This window comes from Xylocopa sonorina, chromosome 9 (genome assembly GCF_050948175.1).
Source record: "Xylocopa sonorina isolate GNS202 chromosome 9, iyXylSono1_principal, whole genome shotgun sequence".
In the NCBI taxonomy this organism is placed as follows: Eukaryota; Metazoa; Arthropoda; class Insecta; order Hymenoptera; family Apidae; genus Xylocopa; species Xylocopa sonorina.
The window spans coordinates 10,344,227-10,366,664 of record NC_135201.1 but is presented as its reverse complement, the minus strand read 5'-3'; the positions used below and the strand labels follow the sequence as shown (position 1 = coordinate 10,366,664).

Below are 22,438 nucleotides of genomic sequence, written 5' to 3'. Positions count from 1 at the left end.
TATAAAATTACCTTAATTTTTGAATAACTGGCTGTAGAGTTTGAATGCTATAGGATTCATATCAATGTGCACCATACTGTAAATGAATGCTATCGCATTCCCGTCCACGAACGTGTTAATTCATTCGTTCGCATATACTACTAGGCACACTCAGTGCAAAATTCTTAATTCGTAACCACAGTTAGCGAAAGTAATCAGAAGCTTGAATTATAAAACCAGTATCACGATCTGAATGTAATCAGTTAATGAATGTTCCAATTACTAATTTTACTGTTATCGATAACAGTAAAATAGATCTATTTTGAAAAAAAAATACCATTGTTTATTAATTGAAGAGAGGTATACCCTAGTATACAAATATATAAAATAAAAATCAATATACTTTAACACATTGTACTGGAGATACGTTATTTTATCAAAATTTATATTCACGGAAATGGTGGGTAGCGTAGCAACATCAAATTACATGAATAATTACAATTAATTTCAGTTGCGTCAATATCATTTCCATCAGTTTTCCTTGTAATTAGTTCTAATTATTATCGTCCATTGATATGTTACGCCTTTCATTAATAATTGAAAAATTATTTCGACAGGACAATATGAACCAGATAATATACTCAAGATTGAAACTAGAAGAACTGCGCAATTCTACGCAGTTAGATAATCATGATGATAACCTGTGATTCTTGCGATTATTGAGACATCGTAGTAACGTAATCAGCTTGTGTGAAAAGTTATCAACTGGACAACGTTATTCAATTATAAAATTGACAGCATAATACTAATTTTTTAAAAAAAAGGTAGAAGCAAATACTGAAAGTATTTCGTTTGAACAGATATTTACCTCTACATCATTCTTACTTCCTTTCGCGTATCTTTCTTTATTGTACTGATAACAATTCATTGCTTTATAATGCGTAACGATAAACAGAATACTGTAGTTTCTGTATATTGTGTATTAGGAAACTGTTGATAAAGAATTTAAATGACTTTAATGAGTTTGTTCACGCTAGCATTCACCTTATCAGTTAATTTCATGGATTTGCAAAATATGTGAACAGCAAAATAATCACGAAAACGATGAACTAGAGTCTAAAGCGTTAATTTCAAGCGACGTGTAAATGATTTTTAGAAACAAGAACTGTTTTTGTTGGGTAGATAGATTTCCACGCCTTGTGTGCTGCGCATAAATATCCATTGACGCACGAAACATAGGTAGTCCAGCTTTGTGTGATCTTCTGTTTAGCCTATTTCACTCTCAAACGTGGAATTCTGTTTTTTATAGAGACCGAGAGCAAGGGAGAACGAGAAAGAGTAACAGAGAGATCGACAGGGGGAGGCAGCGGGAGAGAGGGTGGAATGTGAACTATCTTAGATCATAATCATAACGAATGCTGCAGATTTTCAAGTGAAGATGTTAGTAGGTATGTCTTGCCTTTCCTTCGTCGATTTTATTAAGAAAACCGTAGAGATATAAGAATGGTTCCTCTTTATCCTAATTGTTGAAGTACTCGAGCTCTAGCTGGGAATAAATCGTGATCGAAACGCGTGGAGTCCATTATCATCGTTATCGCCTGCCCTCTCTAATATCGTTATCGATGATCAGCACATAGTTGCACGTGCTCCGCTCTTATGTTTCGAGTGGTTCTCCGACCAGTTTTGAAGATAATAATTCTTTACCCTGACCCCTTCCCATTCTCTTTCTGTTCATGGTAATCGATAGTCAATAGCAACACATCCTTTGAAAATGTTCCCTACAATCGGGATTTGCAAATTTTTAATTTTTCTTATAGAAGTAAGAATCATGAAATAATTGAGCTGAATCGATTGAATAATTTGCGTAATGACAAGCTACTTCTGGTGAGCAACTAATTGGAGTAGCTGGAATGTTAACGAAGTTTTAGAACAATCTTCTGGTACAGGAAACTTTGACTATAATTGATGAGGGTGACCACAGTACTGATGAAGCTTTTAGTTCGAAAATTGGGGTAATTGGACTCAGATGTTTGCGGTATCGTCAAATTGAAGGAAACTGAGAAAGGGTTTGAAAAAAATATTCTTTTAAATATGTGAATAATTTTTGGTAGATTAACGACTACATCATTTACGAGTTTCCTGTGCTTTCTTCCGCAATATCTGCCTACATTCTGTAGTAAATGCGTACGTATGTGTGTTTAGAAAGCATCACGCTTGCATCGCAAGGACACAGTACCTTTGGGGAAATGCAAAACGTTCAAAGCTTTCCGCTGCAATTTACTGCCAGGCGATAATTGTGTCCCGGCACACAATTTAACTTCTAGCTTCGCGGGGCAGTGGTTAATATGAAAACCTGGTTTTGCGCAAACAAAATTAATTACTCGCGATTAACAAAGATATTTAACATATGGACATAAATCGAATGTTCTTTATTATAACTCTTCTAAACCCATTTTACTTACGAAGTCCATATTTTTTCAGGTTCAACCGGGAAATGGTCCTCAGCTCGAGGATTCCTTTACTTTTACTCTGGAGGCGAAGAATCAGCTGGTAAAGCAACAGTTGGCGGAATTCTCCAGCGTAAAGGGGGTCACCATCCCTGCGAATATTGACGCGACAAAGACAGATAGCTCGCGTGGCAGAATAGCGAGGGAGAGCGGCTCAAAGATCGGACATGCGTGAGATCCGACGATACAGAACGCTGGAGGTAGCCAGTCGCGCTTAAACGGCGCCTGGCGTCGGTCGTGTTAATGCGCCGTGAGATATCGTCGACTCGTCCTATCCCACGAGTAGATAACTTGACTTCAGTGTTGCAAATAAACAAAACGCCGGTCGAGGGGATGTAGAAGAGAGAAGATTGGTGAAAACTTCGCTTCGTGTAAACAGAAGAGAAATAAATTGCGTTCTGTATGGAACAGTAAAGCTTTGGTGAGCAGTTATCGATGATGAGAACCGACGCCTGTGCTTTGGATTCTTTTCATCGAGTTTACGTGTTTTGTGACAAGAAACTTTTTCACTGATTAATCGATTGACTAATACTTCATCTAGACAGCTGAGGCTTCAAGAGTTTTACTGCGCGTTTAAAGTCCTGTAAGGAGCTTTCAATTAGAGGATAGAGAGGTGTTAAGCAGCAAGTTGTTAATGATAGTGCGACTAGGAAAAGTGATTTGGATGAGACTTCTGGTAGAGTACGAACGTTTATGAAGAAAATATCGACGTACCTGTTGAGTTTCCAAGGGAATCGAAAAATATCTCCTTTTGTCGTCCGTTGGAATGAAACGACAACACTGATCACCTCTAGTTTTGTGCCTGGACAAGTACAGACATAGCTGTTGGCAGCTTCAACCCTGTTGAGCAACTTCTGGTGAGTAGACAATTTCGAATTTCGATTCTTTCTAGTATAAACGGAATTACAAAGTCTCTGGTCATTCGTGTTTTGAATTGCTTCAAAGTATTCGGCCGTCTCAATATATGTGGATAGCACAAAACACTTTTATAATAGCGAAACGGATAGAACTTTATTTTTAGTACGTCGCTGTGTAGCAATGATTTGTACTAAACGTATTTTCAATGATCAAAGCAAGACATCGGGTGCTGAACATTAAAAAGGATTTGTTGTGAAAGTATTTTAATATCTCTTCGATACAGGCGATGCATCATCTGTTTATTATTAATTCTAAGAAGCAAAGTGCATTCTGAAGAATTTCGAGGCAGGTGGAATATAAAAAAATTCCTGATATTTTCATCCATTACTTTCCATACGTCTTTATTGCTTTATTTGTTTTAGTATTGAATCACTTCGCTGCAAATCTGCGAAAATTGCCGTAATTTTTTGGTATCGAAGCTCTGAGGTTTGTTTCTGACTGATCTTGCAAAGTCGAGTTAAGGTGAACGTATAAGAAAATTATAGCAATTATGTTTCCTTGAAACTTTGATTCATCATGTCCTATCGTATCATTAACTATACTCGAATTAATTATAGTCCTTTCATACTGTGAGACAAACATACAAAATTAATTCGTTTGATTTTCGAAAACATTGTGTGAATTAGAATTATGTTTTCTTAAAGTATTAATTCGTTATGTATTTTAGACTCGAAAAAAATTGAAGTAAAGAAAATTCTGATTCCGACGGATGAACATAAAATAAGGGATTTATTATGGTCGCCGGTGGAAGTTCGCGGAGGCGAATTTTATGTTGCTCTTGAATCAAGGCTGTTAGATAAATACTATCATAAACGGCATTTCGATACGCCTGCTGCGTGGCTCGATGCCTTTATAAATAAACGTAGAATCTGTTCCTGGTCTTACTAATCTGTACAGAACATCGGCGCAGTGATTTTTAATTAATTAATGCCAGGTATTAATACCGGATTGGTCCACTTATCTGTATACTTGAACCAGATTCTAGTCACAAGGAAAAGTGTTGTTGATAATCTATGCAATTTCGTGGAATTTTTCTTGGTAATGTTTTCATTCTTATTTGGCTAGATAATAAAGTAGAAAGTATAGTTGGTTTGGCAGGCATTGTTTTCGAACGTCGAATGTTTATGAAAATGCTTGTAAGTGAGGGGAATCAGGAAATTTACGAGCGACCGTTCTTGATTTGTTTCGTTGCTGTTGAGTGAAGTCTTGATCTACTGAAAATGCCAGCATCGTTATGAAAAATAAACGATAACAAAATTTTCTGTTGAGATATTAACTTTCCTTTAAAACTACTGACTATTTCTGTAAAAATAATATGCGCAGAAACGCTCCCGTTTATTTTCTTTTCAACGAGATCTTTTCTTTCTTTATTCTTTTTCGAAAAGTAATGAAACATTCAAATTAAGACATCAGCCGCACGTACAGTTTAATTTTATGTACGTAGATATTTTCTCTCGACTCCACATCCCATTTTAATAAAAGAATTTAACTTCATTGCCATCTTACTCTAGAGATTTCAAGTAAATACTGAGAACTTAATATGATTCATGACTGGTGGAACAAGATGGAGTTGATAATTATTTGCAACATCTGAATCTAAATATTCGCTGATCCTGAACAATAAAGAATGTCACAAGGAGAATTAGTTTTTCGTTATTATATCTTCTAAAAATAACAATTTTTCCATGCAGTAATTGAATCTGTCGTCTTTTTCAGTTTCGTGTCTGTAAATGGAATTGGAACATTCATCATATTCTTCCGTGTCCATTAAAGTCATACTTGAAACATACAGTCTCCCAGATCAAAGTTTATTAACCTCGATGGTCGATTAGGGGGATGTGTGCGCCGAATTTCAGCTTGACTTCGTCCTCGAGTTACGCAGTGGAATGAACTTGCCTATAGTCAGACACATTATCCTGATTAAGAGTCGCTAGAATCGCGTGAGTGTTGTTTAAAGCTTCTGCATTTCGTAGTAGCTTCTTTTCATCGAATTACAATCAACCTTCTCATAGAGAAATTTTATTACAAACAAGAATAGATCAGCTGAAACTTTGCTGTCACAAAGAATTATAATTTTTTCCAGAAGAAAGTCCAATCCACTGTAGTTTCCTCTGCACAATTAAATTTCATTTCGTGCATAGCTTTTCTTGCATATTTCCATATTTTAATTAAATCTGATCCGCTTTAAAAGCTTCATAATTTTTTTTTATAGCAACAGGAAAGCGATTCAGTAATTGAATATTACTTCGATGGAATATTGGAAATTATTATCAGAATGGCGAAATATATCGCGCATATGTTATACGTGAATAATGTAACCAAATAATTTTATACGAAATTTGAGTGTCACTGGAAGATCTCCGAACGCATTCGATATTTTCTTGAACAAATATACCACTGTTTACAAGCAGAACGATGGATTACTGAAAGGGTATAATTACTATCAAAGACGTGGAATTAATTGAAAACGCCATGCACGAACGCAAATGTTAACTAGATTTGCTCACATCTCTCTGCGCTTATTTTTTAAATCAGTTCCTCTGTAGTTAACTCCATGAGAATATTCTGGTTAAATTACATTTCATTGGCTGCCTTTTACTTCCGTCTCGCACCTTTTAAAATCAGCTATTAATTCCTACATTTTTCAAAGGGCTTTACTTATTATTACTTCTTTTCTTTACCGTTTTTCAACTTGTTCTGTAATCATCTAATTGACTTAATTACTTTGCACTTTACTTCGCGTTCCCCTTTTAACTCTTTTAGAAAAACAGCGTTCTTAGGGCTTTGTAACGTTAAGTTCCACGTTATGCTTTTGATTTCTTTACCCTCTTCGTTTCGAGGAAAAAAAAAATTCTGTTTTCCCTCTTGTTTTTAATTATCGACTTTCCCTGACGAGTTTCAGGGCACGTCTTAGCTTTCACGAGGCGCTGGAAGACGTTCAGCACGTGACTCACCGTATTAAGGCTGTATAACGCGCCTTTGTTGGCCCTCGAGGGCATTAATTAAAGTGATGACACATCGTGCGCGAGCAAACCAATTAATAGCGACGGATGGCGTGGCATATCGGTACCACTTCACTTACTTTCGCCCTGTCCCTCTGTTGTACGTGTGTCCCAGCGCAACGATCCTATCGATTACGTGAAAGGTCTTCGCCATCTCGTTAAAGTATCCATTAAACAGATCGCGCCAGTTTACCCGACTTAAGGGTATACACGTGCCCCCATGAATCTCCTGATCCAATCAATTTCACTCGATCTGTACCAATCTCAGTAGAACCTTCCCATAATCAGCCACAACACGTTTCAAAACTTGTAATTACTGTATCGCTCTGACATATTATTCATTGATAAGAAGAAAGATCTCTGCTACTAAGGGTTGACATTTTTTCTTGTTTTAGGTACGATAGGAACATCCAGATAGTTGAGAATAGCACTGCACGTGACACTCCTCCGCAGTTAACAGTGTTATTTACGATCACGATTACCGTAATCCCGTTATCTGATCGTTTATTTTTATGATATTCCCTTCTGAGCTCCGAGGATTAATTACTTGGAGGAATTAATATCATGGCGAGTTAGCTCGTTACCCACGGTTAATGATCGACTTGTTGACTGGAAACAACAACCATCTTTGTGGGGAGCTTGCTCTGGAGTTTCCTTGTACTCTTTGGTACACTTCCAGTATTTTATTCTAGAAAAAATGGAAACGTTATATATTTTCTGTAAGGAAGTTTGAAAATTTTGTTAAAACTTTAAGAAGATTGTCCCGTTTTATGATTACGGTGATTCATAGTTTAATAATAGGATGGAAATTTAATTACAAGTATAAGAAATTTCATTACATAGTTCATTCTAGGTTCATTAATTGTCTAATATCCATTTATTATTAATCTATTCTTTGTCGAGAAATATTCTGCAAACTTCGTCAGAATTCTATTCTCGTCAAACGTAATTAATTGTTATCTCGTATTTTTATCAATGAAAAGTGCAGTTCTGCTTTTCTTTTCATTGTGGAGATTCAGTTTCAATATTGATACTCTCTTCGTGATAGCGATAAAAAATGTATTTTTCACGAAGAACTGGATATGAATAACGGGTTATTGATTGTCTGCTTGCAAAATGAAGCACAGTTCAAATATACGATTATTTATTTATGCTCAGATTGTATAAATAAATACGCGAAACAGTAAACAATTCATAATGAATAAACTGTTAAGCTTAAACTATAGATGTTTCCGATGAAAAAAGTAATATCAAAGGAACAAAAAGTTACATTATTATCTTCATTCATTATAAATCTGATTACTGGTGTATTTCGTAGACGTAATTAGAAGCACGTGGAATTTCATAGCCGAAAATGCAAAAATTCGCATGATATTCTGTTCGTGGTCAAAAGCAACGTGTATTTGCGGCTGGATTAAAGTCTAAGCAACCGCACAGAGTCCGGAAATAAACGTGGACAAGCAATGTTGCCTGTGAAACACGGATCTGTCGTGTACAAGTGCTCCGTAACAAGCATTAGCCACGACTGATGATATCTTCAACGAACCGCGACCAGCTTTGAGCCTGGACTCGAACTTTAATTTCATTTTCTGCCGTGGTACTTAGTTTCTTCACCATATACAGCTTCTTGCTGATTAATCCATTAAAAAATGTTCAAGTATATTTTAAATGATAAACGTATTTTTTATCCTAGCTTAGTCGAAGGCTAAAAGTGCCCACAGTAGCATTGAAATCACTATGAGAGGCTGGATGAAAACATGAAACTGTTGGATCTGATTGATTTTATGAAAAGAAGCATAAAGCAGAAGTGCTAACACTTGAGAAGCGAGAATCACTAAAGGGAAACTGCTAAACTTTCCACGAATAAGCGGTGCTCGAATATGCGTAAGACAAAGTAGTTTAAAGAGCTTAACAATAGATAAAAAGGTAATCTAAAGGAAGTTCTTAGATCTGTAGAAAATAACCAGGTTCTCATTTAAGTCGCTAAAATAAATGTTATGTATATTTGTTTGCGATAGAAGAAATAAGGTAACGATGGTCCTCGAACCTCAAGGGGTGGTTTCTCGTCTGATATCGACTCGTAAGTCCTTCGCATCGTATCGGCTCAAGTCGCATCGGTTCTCCTTAAGCGCGAATAAGCTATCGCCGTGAAAATTGCTACGCGTACACTGCTGCTGTAACAGGATCCCATTCGTTTAACGGGTAACAAGACTGCTGATCAGGATAAATAGAACGAATAGAGCGATCGAACATCCGCAGAAATGGATCTCCATCACGATAGCAGGTCTAATGAGAAGCTTCCTTCGTCCGCGATTTTTTTTAGGTATAAAAAATGATATACTCTTCTGTTTGGGTGGTGGACCATTCTTGTGTCTGTATTCCTTTTCTTTTTGTCTAACGCATCTTTAAGTTTAAATTTAAAATCCTGAAATCAAGGGGAATATTTTTCAGACTGTAACGTTGTACATTTGAGATAACCCACGGAGAGAACACGTGAAGAGGTTAAAGGAAAGTTGATAAGAGGGTAATAATTTAAAAAAGTTTGCACAGGAACGCGATACATGTATTTTACCCGCGGCGGTCGGAAGAATAGCGAAGAAAATATATTTCCTGAATACGTAGAGGGATCTCAGGACATGGGAAACGAAGGATCTCGTTAGGTATGGTTTCTGCGGTCTATCTATTTTCGTGCCACATTGATAATCGATATTGCCTGTGATTCTTTTGATTTTGTTCGTTTTTTGTCCTGGTAATTGATTGCATTTCTCGTCCAAAAGGATCATTAAAAAAAATAACATGAAAAAAATTTTGTAATTTTTGCTTCGCGCAAGAGTAGAGAAATATAATTATAAAAACGTTTGTTACACTATCACTTTGTCGAATCGCAATTACAAAACTAATTAATCGTCCTAAACTCGGTGTTTCCGCAGTTAATTTCCCCCCCATTAATTATTCCACGGCACGATGAAACTCCGAAGACAATTAAAACTTGCTACACCTAGCTGTTTGCTGATTTAAACAGACTTTATTGTTCCATACTTCAATTATAAAATCATTCTGATATAACTAGACAATCCAGAATTGCCACAAAATGAACTTGCAAAAGCTATGTATCAAAAATTAGTAATACACAATTAAAGAAATTCCGCGGATGTGTCGCGAATCTTTTTTCGCAAAATAATTGAATCGTTTTGTTTTGTAGGCAGGGGTAGTTTTCAATATGAGCCAGTGACTGATCATAGCGTCAAAGATTAAAATTTTGCTTGACGCTGCCGCATCTGCAAGCCTGACCCCGTTTCCGGTCGCATCACGCAACGAAAACCCTGAAGTGCACGACCGTGGCTTCACGAAACCACTACCAGCAAATCCATCGGATAAAGCGAGATTTATTTGTGATTCATCGCCGTTTATTCCGAGCTTTATCATCGGCGTAGATTTACGGCTTGTCTTTACGAGTTCTCTGTCAAAATGCGGACGTTCCTTATTGTCCCAGTGCTCGAGTGAAATTTATAGGTTTTTTGGCAGTTCGTTTTGCTCGAAGATGGAACCTGTGCTTGGTTGTTGTCAATATGACAACATGGATTAGGATAATGTGGAATATTTGTTTAGTTATCTGCTGAATTGCTCCTAATGGAACAACAGTTTTATCGTAAATCGTCCGTTTGTACGATAATTTAATCGCAGATATTTCTCTCTTATTTTCCATCGAAGCGCGCGTCAATCACCCTGCAGTTCTTGTTTTCTCGACGTCATAAAAAGTCGTGGCAGGTGAAGTTCCTTCCAATTCCGAGTTTTCAATATATCCAGCTCTAGTGGCTCTGATATCCGTTGTTGTGAAGCCGGAATTCCTTCTGATAACAACGCGAATTGAAGCTCATTAAAGAGGAACTAGATATTGGAGATTGCATTCAGCAATAGATATCCAATAGGATTGATCAATGATCAACAGGAGTAATTGTATCGATTTTTGGGATACTTTGTCTTTTTCTTTCCTCCAGTAGGGAACGTATGAAAACAAAAGTAAAATATAATTGAACTTTTTAAAATCACTCTTAAGTTGTTAATTGTGCTAAATTAGTGTTCCACTTAGTTGTGCATTAAACGATCAATCAGAAAATAATTAGGGAGATAACCGAGTCTTCAGAAGATAGCTTCGTAGTCGATAAGAAATTGATAGAAAGGTACGGTCGTTAGATAATAATCCGAGGACGATAAGGGCTGGGAATTACCCAGAGGGGTTGCGTCGATTCGCCCTCCTTCGTTAATAGAGGCTTAATAAAACAACAAACAGGGGCTTGGCTCTGGGGTTTGGCTTCGTTGCATTTCAGAGTCAGGTTGCGAAATCGTAATTTCGTTGATTGAATCTACATATACATCAAATTCAATTATCACTATCCAAACAAAGTGGTTTCAGTTCCATGAATAATTAGAATTGCGTAATTTTCAGCACAGAATGAATTAAAATTCAACTTTTCTAATACGGTATTAATTATTATTTCAGAGTGCAAAGGCTGGATTACCAGAGACCGTGTACAGTGGACAAAAGAGCAAAACAGCTGAACAATGACCGCATACGTGAGTAAAGCTTTCTATTCCCATATTGTGTGAAATTTTCTTAATAATAGTATAAATGGAAACTGCACGTAAAAGGGTAGAGCTCCGTATCGCAGCCACTCTGCAAATATCGAATTACTCCTTTATCATTGCTCGATTTATGGAAGAATGCTAAATCTCCATTTGTTCGTAGATAGAATCTCAAACACCGATAACACGATCTAATCAGATTTTCCAATACGCTTTTCGCTTCGTTCGAAAACATTCAAACAGACACTAAAATAACACGAGAAAGTATAATATCTGTTTCAAAAAAGGGAGAAAAAATTCGTTGGTCATAAGGAAGGGAACAAGGTAATTGGATTGTATTGAATTGTCAATTTTATTTGTACCAAGAATTAAAGGCACGTATTATCAGCTCTTACAGATATTCGCAGACTCCTTCTGGATTTGTGAATTATTATTTGAGAGACTACAGATGAGAGTTACGAGCATATTCCCACACATCGTTGAAAGAATAGCCAGAAATAGAAGGTACAAGATGGAGACAAGGTTCTTGGTCAGTCGTTAGCAGTATTCCTTTTGTTTCAGTTCAAAACGTTGATAAACATCCCTTTGTCGCCGAGACAATTCATTTCCTGTCTTATCTCTAGGAGAAAACAATTGCGGTGCTTGACGCGTCCCTTGGATATAACTGAAACAATAATCCCCTTTTTTTGGTCTCTTCCACGATAATAAGTGCACATTGTTTTCGACTTTCATTACACAAACTGGTTTTGTCTCCGTCTCATGGAATTGGTTTTTATTTATACCATTACACTGTGCTCGCTTGGGAAATGACTACTTCATAAATATCTTCGTAATAGCCTGAGAACCAGGTTTCAGAACCTTGTATTGCGATTTTACGAGAGGGCTTGAAAGACATCCGTGATTACAGATGGTTTTTGTAAAAATAGATTGTTTCTTGACCCTCTGTCTAAATCAACGTTGCACGGATGAAGATATAAAATATTTGTGCTCCTCGTGGTCCTTCGTATAATCCGCGTAAAATATCTACTTTAAATGTTTGTTTCATACTTCCATGGTTCCTCGTTCGATGAAATACTGCGCTGTCGACGAAAAATTGTGCTGTAATTCCTATTCCTCTTCACGGAACAAAGGAAACTCGATTGAAATTTATCCTCGTCATTGCCTGCCGGAAGGGTTACAGGAAAGCGGGTTTAATGTTTCATTATTTTAGCGTGAAAACCGCGAGAACTCATTTATCACTGGCGAAATAACATCGAGCAAAAAGCGAATGTTATCTCTCATCAATGAAATAATTTTTAATTTGTAATACCACCGAGAAAATGACCCAGTTAAACCAGAAGAAATGTAATTTTAGTGATTTTTTCAACGGTCTAAATCGAATTCTGTTTTCGCTAATATCGCGCTGTAGTCGAGGAACGGAGGGCTTTTATCGTATATTCTGTTTTGAACCGTGCTTTGCTCTTTGAAACGTACTCGGCATGAGTAGGGTCAAAATTGCCGACATGAAACCGTCTGAAATGCCAGGATGCATTTTGGTCTTTTGTTCTAAAAATCGACAAACATTGTAAAACTACTAAAAAATACTTTTCTCGTTAAATATTACAGTCGATTTTTGAATACCTTATTTCATTTACAATTGAAATCGAATCTCTTTTTCATTCACAGGTATTGATATTTTTTTTATTCGCATTCCCTTTGAATATTTTATTTGACCTGCATGTATTATTAAAATATCGATTTTTCACCCACTTCTACGGTATTTTATTATCCATTAAAATTTCTATTTCATCCACAGTTTGTTTATTCTCAAAACTTGCATTCTATTTTTCTTGAATCCTCCGTCTCATTCAAAAGCGAAAAGAATGTCTGGGATAATGTCCGGTGTGTCTTAAGAATTTCGTTTCATTAAATGTGAAATAAGGTAAAATTCCAGTCACAGGAGGTGGACAACGGAAATGCAAGAATGTAAAAAGAAATCCACGTTAAAACCGCGTCGGGATAGTTTCAGCTGAGAAACGTGTGCATTGCTGGAATTTCATGAATTTCGTGGTTTTTCCAATGGCAAGGCTGAAAAGTAGAGTACGTTTGTGGCGATCACCATAAGAAACGAGGCAAAATACTCTTACCCTTTTGCCTAAGAGATTTCTCCAACCCCTGGCGTTTGCTCTGAGAATATTTTTCCAAACATAGAAAACCCGTTACCCAATTTCGTCCAAAAATGCACATTATTTTTCTTCGTTGATTTATGTTTCCCTTTAATTTACTTTCCCCAAGAAATAATCTCGTTTATATTCAATATCAGGCATTAGAGGATCGACGAAGCGACAAATTTGCTCTGCGATTAAACCTAAACAGATTAGGTTCGCCACGAAAACTGGTATGCCAAGGAACGATCGAATAAATTTCCCACAGTCGTCGATCGTTACGATTTTATGTGTGTTTGCCCTACTGGGAAAGTAGGTATTGACAGAAATATCCAGTTCTATTCTCGGCGAGGAGTATGTCTCTGGATTTATTTAAGTCTGATGGTTCTGATTTCCATTGCACTTGACCTACCTTATATCGTTTCTCGATGTTACACATAGGCGTTGCCAGATGTCTGTTAACTGGAGAAGAAAATAGGATTAGCTGGGCAGAGTGGAAGTGGTTGCTGTGGTCAGGATTTGGTGGTTTATTTTGGATATTAGCGTGCAAAGTTTGGCGTAAATCGTAGCGCAAGCAAACAGAAGGGACTTCACCCTCTAGAAATAATTCAAAATTCTAATATACTTAGATATAATAGAGTTGCCTCGTGCGGTGGTAGTAATTTATTGTTGAAGAAAATTGCGGGCACAGTGGCGAGCACGAGAAACGAGTTACGAGAGTAGCATCTAAATTTCTTCTCTCATGCTGAATAAAATAAGAAAAATCTCTCTTCTATGATTAAATTAGAAACTTCCTGTCGAAACGATTCTACAGCTTAAGCATTTTTGTTTCAGGAGGACATCGACTTCAACAACCCCAACAGTCTGAATATTCAAAATCAGAGCCTGAAAAGAGTTGCTGAGGGATGCCGTAAGGGATTAATCGAGTCGACGGGTGAGGATATTTTTTTTCAATTGAGGATCGAAGAAGTGAGCAAATATTTGGAGTAATAATAATAGCAATACAGGGAAGAATTTACGTTATGCAAATTCTGCGGAACACGTTTCGTGTGACTGTGAGATTCCGTATTTTGCAAACTAATTAACGAAAGTCAGTAAGCATCGTGACTGGAAAGTTCAAAGTTTGTACGTGTCGTGACTGGCTCCTCGATTAAATCGTGGCATCTTGCCAACAGTTGGTGCACCTTAATTCATGGTATTTCGTCTAATTAACACTCGAGGAATACGGAAGTTGTATTCGGTATATCGCACCAGTAATTGAAATTGGAATCTGTGATCGAAATTGACCAGGATCAATGCGCAACGAATTTTTCCGTAATTGACGCGCTTGAAACGGGAGCGACAGGTAGATGGAAATGTAATGGGTCGCAGGGAATGGTATGCGCCCAACGTGAACGCATCGTCGAGTATTCGAATACCTAAATATGATTTTCCATTCGGGCGCAGTCGAACCTCAATAAATTTTCTGCCCTGCATTTCATGTGAAACCATCGTACAACCAGATCTTCCTCAGAATTTTCTGGCTGTTTGCGTTTTTAATATAGCTGTACGAAACAAATAAGAGCGGCAAATGTTTGATTAATTAGTTAATTAAACAGGATGGTCGTTCTTCGCCGAGACACGTTTCGCGGAAGGAATAAATTCGAACAGATAATGGACTGAAAGAAAAGGAAGCAAGCAATCATTGTAATTAAATTACGAGACATCGTGTAACGAGAAGAATATATATTGATATCAATCACTTAATGAAAAATCGATTTCAGACTAGACGCGTCTATTACCCGCAGTTTTCCATTTCTCTAGAAGCCCATTCAACATTATTTTTCACTTCAAATATCGCTTGCCCTTTTTCTATATAAAGGTAAATGTTTAATTTTTCCAGGAAAAATTTTCGATTATTCTGCGCGTGACGAAACTTTGTTTCACCAAACTTTTTCAATTTCCAATATTGTATACGTTTTCATATTGAAGCTACTTTCAAAGGGTCCCTTTGATCACAGTTTCCGAATACTCTCTCAATCGGTTCTCACCATTTTTAATCGAGAGCTTCGCAATCTCTCCATAAACTTATTCGCACGTGGAGTTAATATCAAGCAGTGAAACCGTGATATCAAGCGTGAAATTTTCGATTCGGTGAATTCGTTGTGCGGACCGGGAAATGGGCTGTGCGTGCCGAAAGAAACAGATGAGGGAGAGACGTAATATCGCCTTTCGCGGGGCGAGAAAAATCGCAGGAGACAAGAATACCTGCTGCCACTATCGAGAGACGCAAGTTTCCCTGTAAATTCGTATTCCGTCCTCGATTTTTCGATTGAAGTCGATGGTTGTTGAGAAACTCCTTGTTCGAAAAGAGAAATAGTGAAAACGGAAAAACGAGTAAAGCGAGGCAGCTTCATTTTTTATCTCTCTGGTTGCTTTAAACGTATTGCTCTTTCATTCCAATTATTTGCTTAACTTTTTTCACTAAAAAACAAGTTAATGTGCGTAACGAAAATTCAACAAATTTATGCGTATTATTAATTTACTTTGTGTAGTTGTAATTAAAGTAGATTTGTATAAAGCAAGAAAAGAAACTTTTTAATTGGAAGTGGAGAGGAATGAAGAAGAACGCAGAATGCTTTCACATCAAACAAAAGGTTGCAGTATTTCAGCAGAGATGATAAAAAGATAGCTAAGTGATTAATTCTGTCGCCGGAATTGGTCAATAAATTTGCGATGTCTAAAAACCGAGGGACATTTTTTTTTTATTTTTCCTTTTGCGCTCCCATGACATCGTGCCATGATGTACCGCCTCTGTGGCGCAGAAAAAATAGCAAAAGTCAATTTTTATGATACGCAGGATGGTGTCCAGAAGTTTGGGATGAAATATTGTGCTGGCCATCAACTGCACCCGGTGATCTGGCTATTTTACGCTGTCCACGTTATATCGCAGGTTTCGACGACCAGGTAAATATCACAATGGAAACAGCACTTTATCTGGCTATTTTTATTTTAATAAAAGGTCGATAGATTAATCGGTCAGAGAACTCTAATGTTCCTAATCTTAAAGTTACTGTCAGGCAATTTCTTCCTTCGCTGTTATCTTTGAATTTCCAGGCGAATGCCTCGAAGCAATGCATGTCAGATGGCCAGTGGTTTTGGCATGATAACACCAACAGCCCCTGGACTAATTACAGCCAATGTTTCAAACAGCAACTAGTGACGCTCGTAGTGGATCTTCCTGGTGGTCAAGTGAACAACGCCACTTTGATGAAGGTAAATACGAAGTCGACCAAACGTGATGAAGACTCCAATCAGAAGCGCAACAGCAAGTTAATGATCTAGAAACGAAAATATACCAAGTAGGACCAAGTAGAGCGTTTATCTACGCTTCAATTTTCGTAAAAATTTTTCCCAATCTTGTCACATCGTTAAAAGTTGCGAGGAAATTTCTTGATGAAGTTGAAAGTTAAGGGGTCGTCGAGGTGTCTTAGAGAACTTACGAAGAAGGGAAATTTATTCCTTGGTGAATCCAATGAGAAAAATAAATCGCCTGGCTAGCTGGAAATCGATGAGAATTACGTGAATGACGTCAAACGTTTTTCACAACGCAGGAGCGATTAAACGGACTTCCTATTGTGTTGCGGTGGTACCTCGAATTTCGTGTTGAGCTGCGTGAAATCCTTTTGAAACACAAGTATTTAAAAGCTTTACGCAGATTAGAGGGACTAAACTTCAGTCGTAACGAGTACTGTTTCACGTAGAGATTCATGTGCTTTGTGCTGCTGTTGATTAGTTTCTGTTTGACTATGAACGGGGGGTTTATCGATTAAATTGCATATCTAACGGCTTGTGTCAGATAATTCTGCTAATTACAACATCGGAATTCTCTGATAGCTAGCTAATTATATTCGCGATTTGCATTTCAGAAATTCTTCCCGATAGTGAAGACCATCTCGAAAGTTGGCTACACCATATCCCTCTTCACCTTGATAGTGGCCTTTTTCATTCTTGCCACGATTAAGTAAGTAATAATGCATGAATATCTCCTGCATTAATATCAATTCGAATGGGTCGAGACCATCGTCGATTCTGTACGAATCGCGATCCTACATTTAAATCAATTTAAATATCTGCGTTTCGATGTCTAATGTGTAAAATTTCGAATCATTACTCCAAATTTATCACGAATTGGACGTAGGAAATTGAGGTGCCCACGGAATATGCTGCACATGCATTTGTTCGCCTCGTTCATGCTCCGCGCGTTCATGGCGCTGTTGAAGAATGTCCTGTTCGTCTCTGGTATCGCCCTAGCCACGGATGTAACAATCAAAGATGGGAAAACTTTCTTGCTCGGGGAGGAGAAAAGGAGCAGCTGGCCCTGCAAAACGTTCACCAGCTTCTGGCAATACTTTATCCTCGCGAACTACTTTTGGATACTGATGGAGGGCCTCTATTTGCACAACCTTATCTTCCTGGCGCTCTTCACCGACGTGAATTCGAGCATCGCTGGCTATGTTTGTCTTGGATGGGGTGAGCCATGTTACGGGTCGTGTACCCACGTTATAAAGTTACCATTGGAGCGTGTATTTTAAAAGCAACTGCTGAAAGAAACATTGGTTCCCCCGTATCATGAGAAGCAGCGTTGGCCCGAGAAATAACAAGTTGAATTTGTATTTTGAAGAATGGTTTCAGTACTGGGGAATTCTCCTTCATGTAGTTTTATTCTCAGGTCTGCCGGCTTTGTTCGTGTGTTCCTGGATAGTAGCGAGGATAGTTCTTGAAGACACGTACTGCTGGACCACTCACGAGAACCCTTACCTCTTTTTCGTGATCAGAGGCCCGACCATTCTGTCTATCGTGGTACGTTGATGATAAAAAACGTTTACTCTAATCCTTATTATTTAACACGAATGAAGCTGTAGCTTGTTCCACTTTGAAACTTGCCGATTATTCCGATACTGGCATCTGCGGCGTGATGATGGCCGCTGTTTCAAATTTCACAGATCAACTTCCTGCTGTTCGTCAACATCGTCAGGGTGCTGCTGCTGAAGTTGCAGTCCACTGTGTCGGAGGAGACACAAAGATACAAGTACGCTTACGCTCCTTAATCCCCGATAAGTTCTTCGGTAACTCGACAGTTTGCCCAACCTAGTTCCCCAAGAGTTCTTCGGAACCGTACGGTTCCAGTCGAAGAACTTCGATTCACTTTGATCCCCTCGGGCGCTGGTTGTTTAATACACGTCAAATGCTTGCATCGTTTTACAGAAGGTGGGCGAAAAGCACTCTGGTTCTGGTGCCGCTCTTTGGAGTTCATTATAGCATTTTCTTGGGCATGTCTTATAGCATCGGTGTGAATGAGACCGTAGAAGTCGTATGGCTCTTCTGCGACCAATTGTTTGCTTCGTTCCAGGTACAATACACGGCTCAGTGTCTTTTCCTTTTTTCATCTTCTTCACATTTATATGGTTTATCAGTGTCTTTGTTCTCTGACCTCCCATACAATTCGTTTCCCCGTGTTTTTCGTATTATTTAACCTGCAGAGCTCCAATGACGTATACACACAAAGGCTGTCAAGCTTCTATATGAAAGAATACGAAGCTCTGTATTATATTATTCGCGTCTGATTTCTAAAAAAGCAACGATATTCGTACCTGGGGCTTGAATGGTTAATCAAAACAGTTGGCGCAATGTACTTGTAAACTAAATTCCTTCTCTTAATCTCGCTAGGGTTTTTTTGTAGCCGTTTTGTACTGTTTCCTCAACGGCGAGGTGCGAACCGAGGTGTCCCGAGCGATTAGGAGTCAGAAGTTGCCTCGATTCCGCACCAGGTGGGCTACTTCCAGACCGTCTACACACTCTGGTAGCACTTGCAGCTACAACGCGTCGAAACTTGGCAAACGTTCGCAACGGTCACGCTGGTGGAAAGAGCCGTGGTTGTGTTTCCTCCACGAAAGGACAGCGCGACGGTCCACTCACTCGATGGCGAGTACACAAGGTGTCCTCTCTATCCTATGAGATCCTCTGTTCTCTCTCATCGCACGTTTTCACCCTGTGCTATTGCTGTCCGTTTCGTGCCTCGCTCATCATTTCATTTTATCGTCAGTTTACACGCTTCCATATGTTTCGTTCTAATTGTTTAAGTGAATGTACGTACTTCGTTTCAGAATGTTTGTATAGTGCGAGCCAAAATAATCTGTGCTTGTAAAACGATTAGGAGCTTCGTTCTGGATCGCGAGTTTATTTTCTTTCGCATTAGGATCAAATAAAATCTTTCGAACATTATGCAATTGTCTAAAGTAACTGTACTTTTGCGCAATTGTAAAAGTCATTGATTTTAATAGAGGAAAATTTGTTATCGCTGATTACTATTTTTCTGCATTACTATAAGAATACTTTTTTCTCCGGTTATTGGTATTCCTCTAGAAGAATATTCTACCACGCTTTCCACAAGAGGAAATGCAGATTCATCCCATTTATTAGCTTGCGTTTCTTGCATTAGTACTTGCCAGTGCGAAGCGGTAAATCTCTGTGCCCTTCATGGAGAAAACCTGGAGAACTCTCGACGTCTTTCGCAGTCCCCACCTCCAAACTTGAAATAAATCAAAATCTTGTCGAGAAGGAATGATGCATATCTGTTACTATATTCCACGTCGACCTGCTAATGCATCTCGGGTCCTACAAGTGGAATTACTTCGTCAGTATCGTGCCAGGATCTCTCGTATTCATCTTGGAAGTAATTCAGAATTTTCGTGCCTCACAATTTTGCAATATAGAAGTGTCGCTTTATTCGGCAGTAAAATTAAATTGCATGTAAATTTGATGTGAACCTCGTGGTGTGCGATACTGTTTGTTTTTCATAAACATGCAAAGAGGACTGATGGATAATAAGGATAAAATTTTTCAGATATTGGTACGCGAGGAGGTAGTCTAGCGAGCAGTAAGGGTTACATGGAGATTGCAGGAAACAGACAGAGTACATATCCAGACAATCCCAATCATCGGTTGGAACACACGTCACCTCTCTACAGCAAATACACGGATCAATCGTTACTTTCTTTCTGCTCGAACGTGAGGACTGTTACTCCTTAAGATTTTGTTAAACTGTCGTTAGCTCGACTGGGTTTCTTATTCGTGTAGTTGGAAGTTAATGGCTATTTTTTTTAGAAGATATCAATCGATAAATTTTTCCTAATTCTTTCAGAACCTGTGAAACTTCAGTTACTAATAAGAACGATTAACTGTAAAGTAAATACGATTATGTCAAGAAAAAGTAACTTGTTTATTCTTGCTTTAGGTTTCCGAAGCGGCACCTTACGCAGGCGCGGACAACGATAGAATACGGGAACAGCATCGTTGGAGCGACTCAGAGTGTTGTCACCTTGCGTACGAGCTGCACAGTTTACATCACGGATCCTCGTGAAACTTCCTTCGCTGTTCGATCTGAATTGCTTCACGCGAACGATTCTGTCTCTGAAACCGTATCGAAGATAATGCAACAATTTTTCCAACAGAGAACGGTGTATTTTTCGATATCCAATTACTACTTACTGAAACACAAAAAGACTAAATCCATTATTGTTACTCTGCTCAAAAGTCTTGGTACGTCCAGCGTACCTTATGTGTTCTATCCACGATTTCCTACTTTAATTTCATTCATTACTAATAAATTAATCAAACAGTAAATTATCTGTCAAGAAATTTTTAAATTGTGCTACTTAAAAATAATAATAACAGTACATTTCCATATCGCAACACAACTTGCCATATTATTATATTAAACTAATGATCGTGTTGTTACAAATGAATGTTCTAATAATTGTTATTTTTATGTGAAAATCGTATAAATTTCGGAATAATTCATGACCAATAGTATACAATACCACTGTTCACGTATAGCCATTAAAATACTTTAACGAGCCTGTTCACCAGTCGATTTATCTGGCATCGTTTAATGCTGCAATCAACTGTGCAAGCTATAACAAAGACGGATAATATCCCCAGGACTTTTGAGCAGCCGTTTTGTATGCGAATAGCATCTCAGATCAGTTCCAAGTGCAAACTATAATTCTCGTGCAGTCACAACCGGAAGCTTTAAAGAGAAATGTACGATTACTTTTTTTACGTGACCCCTTACTCCCCTTGACTGGTAACATCGCAACACTAGAGCCGGTTAAACTCGACTGAACGGTCAGCACGTGAATTTACATGTTTTATAAACTATTTACAGACTTTGAGATGGGTATATACGTGTATATATCCTTTTTACATGTACTAATCGTATAAAACGTTCGCTTTTAGTTACTTCCTCTTGTTTTCTGCAATCTGGGAGGAATTCCATAAACATTTTTCCATTTCAAAAAGAGGTATCATATTTTAACGTATTGAGACGCTATCGGTTTTTTTTTTATGTCTACAAATAATGGTATCGTATCACTGTTTGTAACAAGGGAATAGAAATGATTGTTTGTTATTGCATTGAACGGACTTCTAACTTGGTTTAACAACACTAGTACCCAGGGATACGATAGCAAGAAGTTGTTCATCAGAACTTTTAGTACTCCCGGAGGTGCAAGTCATTTATCTGGATCGAATCGAAACCACGTCCGGCTTCCAGTTAGCCTGGATTAACGAGGTGCAGTTGTATGTCGCACCGTTTATCACTTTGTAATAATTACTCGTGGCGTGTGTACCGTGTTTATGCTGTAAATTACGAAACCAATGGATGTTTCTATACGTGTGCGTGCGGGTGGATGTTCGTCGCAACGAATGTATGCTGCTTACGTAACATGATCGAACATTTTCCGTGTGCACTATTTACATTTTAAGTCTTATCTTACGCGCTATCTGTTATTACACACTTGACCATTCGCAATGTTGATAATTCAGTCTAGGAGGATTGGAAGTTGTATCTTTCGGATTAATTTAAGTGTTGATTGGCTACGTGAAATTAATTCGATAACAATTTCATTATCAATTATCTCACGTGTTTGTTTTTAATCTTTGTAAATAATTGTATAGTTTCCTTTTTTATTGTTTCTCTGTTTTAGCTTCTGTTATTGTTTTATTGTAAGGAAACGTTGGAAGAAAATTGTCGATCGCAATACATATCGGTTGTCCTGAGTTTCTTAATTAATAGTTAAATGCATAAGACGTGATGGCAGGTATGTATCTTCACATAATCAATTGTATTTCTAACTCTTAACAAGTGAATCGAAAATTTATTGAATGGAACAATTTTTGTTAATGCTGTGCCAATAAGTGGAATGTATGTCTAAATAACATAAATAATTAATGTTCAATCGTGTTATGGCACAGTTACAAG

The 22,438-nt window shown here is 37.9% G+C and overlaps 1 protein-coding gene across 3 annotated transcripts; it reads left to right on the top strand.

The window, feature by feature from the left end:
- Positions 1-2,631: 2,631 nt before the first annotated feature.
- On the top strand, positions 2,632-20,851 carry LOC143427024 (secretin receptor). Of its 3 annotated transcripts, XM_076900819.1 has the most exons (14): positions 2,645-3,343; positions 5,121-5,344; positions 10,908-10,981; positions 13,969-14,068; positions 15,974-16,080; positions 16,231-16,389; positions 17,043-17,137; positions 17,315-17,646; positions 17,846-17,976; positions 18,120-18,205; positions 18,382-18,526; positions 18,844-19,111; positions 20,021-20,184; positions 20,411-20,851. In XM_076900819.1, the coding sequence occupies exons 3-14, from the start codon at positions 10,970-10,972 to the stop codon at positions 20,534-20,536; spliced, it is 1,725 nt and encodes a 574-aa protein (XP_076756934.1). In that variant the 5' UTR covers positions 2,645-3,343; positions 5,121-5,344; positions 10,908-10,969; the 3' UTR covers positions 20,537-20,851. The 3 variants fall into 3 exon arrangements, with proteins under 3 accessions (XP_076756935.1, XP_076756934.1, XP_076756933.1); XM_076900818.1 differs by lacking the exon at positions 5,121-5,344; XM_076900820.1 differs by lacking the exons at positions 5,121-5,344; positions 20,411-20,851 and having other exon boundaries at positions 2,632-3,343; positions 18,844-19,098; positions 20,021-20,177.
- The last annotated feature ends 1,587 nt before the right edge of the window (positions 20,852-22,438 follow it).